Genomic DNA, 7500 nt, shown 5'->3' with positions numbered 1-7500 from the left:
ATGCTAGCTTTTCTGTGCACAGTATCGTCACCATGGCACAGACGGAGTGGGGGTGGGGGGTTAGCTGAGGGCGGCTTGTACCCACCAGGCATGTGCTCTCTCTCAACCTCCTTTCAGTGCAGATGAAAGCAGCAGAAACTTGCCGTTGCTTCACGACAGCCGTGCGGATGAGGCAGGGGAGCTCTACAGAGGAGGCGCTCTACGCAGGAGGCGCTCTACAGGAGCGGAAGGTGCTCGGAGGAAAACCACAAATGTTTCCAGTTTAAATGCTACACGTCATAAATGCGACCACGACTGTGGATCAATAACTAGCTTATATGCAGCGTGTTGGGCCATGTTTAGGGCGTCTGGTGGTGTAGCTCCACAATCTCTCTAACCAGCTCCAACTCCAACTGAAGTCCACCTCCTTATTCCCTCTCTGTATTCCATCTCTCCCTGGTCCTGAGCTCTTCCGCTGTCGTCCCCCATGTGGCGTCCACCTACCGTACGGTTACCGCCCCCCTTCTTATCCTACCTCGCCGCACGACGTCCGATTCGGCAGTTTCCTGTTTACAGATTTCTCAGCGCTACCTCGAGTCCGAGAAAACGGATCCAGAAAGGAAACACAAGGAACGGGTTTTTCGGGTGTCGTCGGACTCTGGGGTGCGGGTTCCGCTCTCTTTGCTGTGTCGCTAACAATCGATATTCGAAAACGTGCGCAGAGCCCATCCTGGCAGGCCTCGGACCACCCGGACCCCTGCTGGCCAGTTGGCGGAGGCCGCGGGGGCGCCTGCCTCCAATCTGTTTCCACGTAGCAGCTCGCAGGGGTCCTGCACAGACATGCACCACGGAGCCCCCAAGCTGCTGGGCCTCTCAGGGTGTGTGTGGGTGTGTTGGGGGGTCTGGAGAAGCCAGATGGGGTAACTTCCTACAAGTCTGAAACCTGACAATGGAGCTCGTGATGACAGCTTTAACGGGAGGGAGAACTGTAACAGCAGAGACACTCTCTTACAGCTTTTGTAGAAATGGCTTTTTTAAGTTGGAGGGTAAGACAGCCAGTACAATGTTAAGTCATGTGTTTTAGCATTTTACAGTGTTGAGAAAACTCAACACTGGGATTTAACATGCGTCAATAATCCTTTATGGTTAGTGTACGCTCAGACAATGCTGGGACAAGAAAACTAATTTATCTTGTCAGTTTCATTGCTAATGAGGTGGAAACCATGGAGGCTTTATTTTTTATTTTTTAAAGGTGCATTATACATGAGGGCATCTGTGTAGTTCCTGGCTTCTCTGCTGTACTTCCTGTTACTTTGATCCAACTGACCCTTCTGACCCTTGACCTTTCACCCCAAGGCAGTAAAGCATTCAACAGTCCATTTAAGCTCGCCCCATCTCCACCAGAGAGGAGGAGTGTGTGTGTGTGTGTGTGAGAGAGAGAGAGAGAGAGAGGAGGAGTGTGTGTGTGTGTGTGTGAGAGAGAGAGAGAGAGAGGAGGAGGAAGAAGGTGGAAAAAAATAAAAGAATAATCAGGAGACTTCATCAATTTTTCATGAATTTTCATTTAGGCGAGGAGACCTCTCTTAAAGGGATCGATAGATCAAGCGTCTGTCACACAGTGAAGCACCTGGGGGCTGAAGCCTTAGAAAGATCAGAGGCAGCTCGCCACGGCAACACACACCTACCAGCTTTACACGCACACGCGCACACACACGCACACACACGCATGCACACGCACGCGCACACACACGCATGCACGCAGAGTCAATATTTTTTTCCCACTTGTCTGCCTTTATTCGGAAACACCACTGAGCTTCTTGGCAGATGAACTAGCAAAGGCTGCACGTGAAAAGAACTTCCCCCAAACCGCAGACACCAAACGCCGCTGCCAATTTAGTTATCCACTCATTCGATATTTATCATCGTTTTCTCACGTGCTGATGGATCATCCAGGAGAGCAGATAGTATCGACCAGCTCAGCTGAAACAGTCCTCGTGATGGGGGGGTTCAGCTAGGCATTAAGTCCAGATCGCTCGCCCCCATCCAGACTCCACCCCCCTCCCCCCAGACTTTAGTCCTGCGTGATCTTTAATTATCCCTCGTTTTGGTCTAAACTAGTTCACAAGAAGGTCTTAGACATAAAACACAACGGCAAAGATAAAAAGGTTTATCAAACTGCAGTGCATTCTTTAACACTGGTCGGCTTCGTCAGCTGACTAAAACAGTGCCAATGGTAATAACTCTAAATCTGCGTAGGAACTGGCCTGTGTGAAGAGAGACGCCGTCATTTTTACAGGCTCAGAGCCTCCTCATAGGCGCTGACAGACCGATGGGGGGGTAGACCTCTTCAACCCTAATCCCAAACGTTGGTCAGCTCCAGCCTGTTGATCCCCCCCGTGGGCCTGCTGTCAGTGTCGAGCCTCTCTTTCATCTGGGCCATCCTGTTTTCGGTTCTATCATTGCCATCTCCAGCGAGCGGGGGGGCGAAAGGACGAGGCTGGGTGGAGCGTAACATGAAGGGCAGGGGGCAGCAAGGCTGCCCCGGAGAACGCCACCGTGCTGAAACAGGACTCCGGCCAGTTCGGTGCATTCAGTGCAAAGCCACTGACCTATGAAAAGGAACGTCGTCTCACCAAAACTGTTACCAAAAACAATACTGACCAAATCTCCTCGCCATGTCCGGCCTGAACCGAGCCCTCTTGTACGGAGCATTCATTCCGTTCATGACTTCCCCTGATTGCTGTCTATTTTAAGCCTCTAATTATATATAATTTTCTATATTAGGCTCCGACCAAAATTGTACGGCCATATAATCACATAACCATCAGCCAACGAAAAACTACATTAAATAACAACTGAAATGATATTGCAAGAGCTCGAGCTCCCTGCTGGCTCCAGACACACGCCCAGTCCCTCTCTGGCCAGAAACGGACGGAAGCAATCTTTAGGTTGCCTCGTAAAAGTTCTACAAGCCAACAAAAACAAAAGCTGGAAGTCGGAAAGAAGCAGGAACGCTAAAGGTAAAGGCCACAGACTTACGTGCCACTTCCAGCGAGGCGTTGCGGCTGACGGCTTCCCCGAGGTAATTTCGGGCCACGCAGACGTACGAGCCCTCGTCGGGCTTGCTCCGCCGGCCGTGGACGATACGGAGGAAGAAGAGGGAGCCACTGGGCAGCAGCATGCGGTGCGAGCGAGAGTCGTCCCGGTCCGTCTCCACCCGCTCGCCATCCTTGTACCACTCCACGGTGGGCGTGGGCCGGCCCTCCGCCTTGCAGTTGAGGGTGGCGGGCTCGCCCTTAGACACGATCAGGTCGGAGGGGTGCTCCATGATGCGGGGCGGGGAGTCCTCTTGCCGCAGGCGGGACCCTGGAACGCACAACAGACAGGACGGGAGGAATCAGGAGGACGGTCTGCGCTGTCTCGTGGCCGCGCTTCAAGAAAGGTATCTCTCAAAGCTTTGATTCCAAAGGCTTCCTTTATTTCCGAGGTGTCACGGATTGGTTTCCTGGAAAACACAAATCCTCGTCCTTCTTTGAGACTGTGCTCCTCATCCCAGACCTCTGTGTTTACCAGAAATGGAGGGTCCACAGTTTTGCCCCCATCTTACCTCCAAGTACAGGTGCACTAGAAGCTGGCTTAAGGCAAAAATTAGTGCCATCTGATTGGCCCAGAGGCCTGGGATGAGAAACATTGCTCTAAATGTATGTTCCACCAAATCCCTATCGACTGCGTAATTTAATTCAAGAACAGCTTTAATCTTTGTTGGAAATGATCTTGAACTGGTGCAAGACCAGGACATAATTTAATTTAAAAAGATAAGACACAGTACAACATGCCCCAAAGATTTTACAATTCCCGAGTCGTACTTTTGGGAGAAAACCACTTTCAAGTCTTGTTGCGCAGCCCTTCAAGCAAAGACACTCGTCCTTGTTTTCGCCCGATGAGTCCCACCACTACCACATCATTCTCACCCCCCACCCGCCCACCCGTCACAGACAATCTGAACCTCCCTTTGCCGACATGCTAATCCCGCGAGTCGTGCGGCGTGCTGGCTGGCCATCGGGGACCCGCCCCATGTGGCAGAGGGTTTCTGCAGGGTTAGAACCATGGTGTGTTCACATGCTAATCCCCCCTCAAAGCCCCCCCGCCCAGCCCGGCTCCGCACCATGTATGAATGATGCTAGCAGGCCGCGCTAGTCTGGCCCTTATGATAATAGCAGCAGGGAGAGCATGCGGTTCGCGTCTTAACCCCGCGGATAAGGAGCCCGAGGCCACCCGGCATTTACATTACTGAAGCCTTGGATGAACCGGAGACAAAAGGAGACCCTGATCCCCCCCACCACCACACCCTGTCAAAAAACCTTGGCAAATAAGAGAAGCTTAGCCTGACAGGCTAATGCTGCCTTGTTAGCATTACACGCCTGAATAGAACGCGGCCGGAGCGTGGGGAGCCGTTCTCCAGACTGCGAATGCTCATTTCCGACTCCTTTCACGGATTTGAACTGCTTAACTCTCTGAATGAAAAAGTCTAAGGGGGAGGGTCTCGTCAGAATTTGAGTACATTGTCTATGAGTCCGGGGTGTGTGCGTTTTACATACTTTACATAAAAATGAATACACACTTAGCACATACTGCAAATTAGGGCTGTGTATCAAAATATGTATCACAATACGGAGGTTATGATATGATGCGATGTGAAATGATATGAAAGAATATTAATTTTTTTAAATAAAAATGTTTAAAAATTTCAAGTTAAAGAGAGCATGTCTGCTCACATGCACACGTGACTGCCACCTATAGGACTATGACATAAATACCTGTACACACTCCATACGCTCACAGCCAGCTGCCAACACCCCTGTGCTAGGTGTTTTAGGAGCCAGACAGGATAAGAAACCTTACTAAAATGCACCGTCAGTGATGCCATTGTATTGGTTATGGAGTGCTCTACATCACTGGGCAAACGGTGTAACGTGTACGGGGACACAGAACACAGGCCTCCCCAGGTCTGGCCTCTCTCTTCTGTGGCTGTGCACAGAAACGGAGCCATTTGCTTATCATGGAAATACGTCTACGTATCACAACTTGGGCATCTTTGTTTTCTGTGCAAGTAAAATAAAATCCTGTGTGTATGTGTGTGTGTGTGTGTGTTCCATAGTGAGACTCCATAAGACTTCCTCCCACTTCATTTAATTTGGCGTAATTCCTGCCATTTGCCTGCTATCGATTACTGATCAGACCTGGTGCCTGATGTCTACGTGGAGCCACAGGCGAGAAACTGGGAGAGCGGTGTTCCGTACGCCGCTGCAGTCAGCTGTGCGGCGGGATCTCGGGGTCTATCTACTACCGATTGACCTGCAATCATTATTTAAATAGTTCAATGTACAAGGTTTTGTTTTTTAATCTCTGGTTCTCTTCTTCTGGTTCTTTCTCTCTCTATTCATCCCTCTGTATCTCTCATACGTCTTTGTAACTTTAGCCAGATTAAAATCTTAGATTTTATAATCTCATCCATCCTCTTGCCGTGATGTTCAAATCTTGTGACCGTGGCACGCTGCTCTTAATATGAAAATGCGTAACAAATTGTTCAACAAATTGTTGATGTTGCATGGAATGCTATGGCACTAATTAATAACTTGGGGGGGTGGGTTCTCTGTCCACGCATGCACACACACACACACACACACACACACACACACACACACACACGGGGGCTGCTTTGGGGTCCTCACACGGGGCGTTGCTGGGCGGCCATGCAGGCCCTTCCTCACCAGCCGCATTCTCCCTCACGCCGATCTGTACTCCAGCTCGCGCTCACTAATTACTGAAACCTTGAGATGCCATCTGCCTGCTGCTTCTTGTGGGGGGGGTGAACGACACGTCGTCAGCAGATGCCTGCGTGATTGCTCCGGAGGAGAGGAAATCCAAACGTAGTCAGGGAGTGAGGTGACTGGGGGCTCGTCATGCCACTTTCAGATAAATAAACCTCGTTTTCATGCACGTGCACAACTCATGGGCCTTACATTCATCTAACACATACATGCACACACGGTCGACTTACATATAAAATTAGCCAAACTTAACAGCTCACTTACATATAAAATTAGCCAAACTTAACAGCTCACTTATATATAAAATTAGCCAAACTTAACAGCTCACTTATATAAAAAATTAGTCATTCCTAACTTGTAGGAATTAGTCATATGAACGCATGCATCAGTGCAAGCAGAGTATTACAATAAGCATTTTCATACGCTGGCAATGTGTGTACGGATGTCACTGGCGTCTGCTGTTCCTGTTCGACAAGGTTTATTGTCTCACTACCCACGCAGGCACACACACACACACACACACACACACACACACACACACAAACATATTGGCCAATGGCTGGCAGCCTCAAACTGTCTCCCACACTCTCTACCTTGTTTGACACGCATGCATTTAGCATATCAGAGTGACAGGCCAGTGCATCCGTCCATCAGCAGACTACCGGCAAAGTCAATGCGCTTCATTACACTGAATCGCCTTGCTCCGCCCACACCCTCTCTCTCTCTCTCCCTCTCTCAAACCTCTCTCGCTCACTCTCTCGATCACTGATGAAAAGACGCTCCCACTCTCTCTCCTAATTTGATCGTTGGTTTTTGTGCAATCAAGGGCTCTCTGCAGCCCGGACGAGTGCCTGGGCCTGCTCCAATCACACACTTATGTCTGCTCTTCAGACCTCTGACACCGGCCTGCCCCGCCCGGCCACAGAGCCTTGGTTCTTATGAACGCCGCAACCAACTAACGGCAAGACAAAGGAACCGGATCGGCTTGTTTAAGGAAAGCCCTAGCACCTCCAAATCTGATGAGAAAGGACTATCCCATGCATCTCTCTCTCTCTGTGTTTCTCTCTCTCATTGAGAACTGGGAGGAAGACATGGTTTCTATGGCTGCGTACAGGTCCCGCGGGGGCCGGGCTGTAATGTTAGGCATTGTTTACAGGCTGATCAGGAACAATGCTTGTCTCCCCGGTCCACCCCAGGGGGGGAGGCTAATTATGTCACGTTCTACCGCGTCCACTTAGAGAGAGAGAGAGTCTGACTGCACAGGAGCGAACCTCCGTCCTGACACCACGCACTTGCGCAAATGCAAACGCACGCAAAAGCGCACGCACACACACCTCCACCGACACCGAGACTCAGCGCCCTCTGATTACTTTCATCACATATTTATTCATGTATAGCAGAAGGCTGCTGAGCTCTGATCATCTTTTTGTAATTATTTTTATTAGCTCCCCGGAGAAATTCACCGGCCCACCAACCAAATCAATACGAGGCCCCGGGTTCCCCTCCACCCCGCCAGTGTGGCAAAAGAGCTCCCCAAAGACAAATGGCTTATTCTGCCAAGCAGACGTGTGCCTGCGTGTGTTTTGCGTGGGAGGCCACTCAGAGGTATCCGCTGGCAACCTTCCAAGCGAGGGTCCGAGGGGATTCCGATCACGGTGGCGAGGTGCGCCACGTGGCCAAATTGCGAGGA

General features: G+C 50.5%; 1 protein-coding gene across 9 annotated transcripts in view; it reads right to left on the bottom strand.

The window, feature by feature from the left end:
* robo2 (roundabout, axon guidance receptor, homolog 2 (Drosophila)) overlaps window positions 1–7500 on the bottom strand; it is a 263407-nt gene that overhangs the window by 142107 nt on the left and 113800 nt on the right. For all 9 annotated transcript variants that reach the window (XM_035534276.1, XM_035534281.1, XM_035534278.1 and 6 more), the window contains exon 2: window positions 3019–3345. In XM_035534276.1, the coding sequence (XP_035390169.1) occupies window positions 3019–3345 (327 nt within the window). The remainder of the gene's footprint in view (window positions 1–3018; window positions 3346–7500) is intronic.

The sequence above is a fragment of the Electrophorus electricus genome, chromosome 15, assembly GCF_013358815.1.
Source record: "Electrophorus electricus isolate fEleEle1 chromosome 15, fEleEle1.pri, whole genome shotgun sequence".
In the NCBI taxonomy this organism is placed as follows: Eukaryota; Metazoa; Chordata; class Actinopteri; order Gymnotiformes; family Gymnotidae; genus Electrophorus; species Electrophorus electricus.
This window is presented reverse-complemented; position numbering and strand designations above follow the sequence as displayed.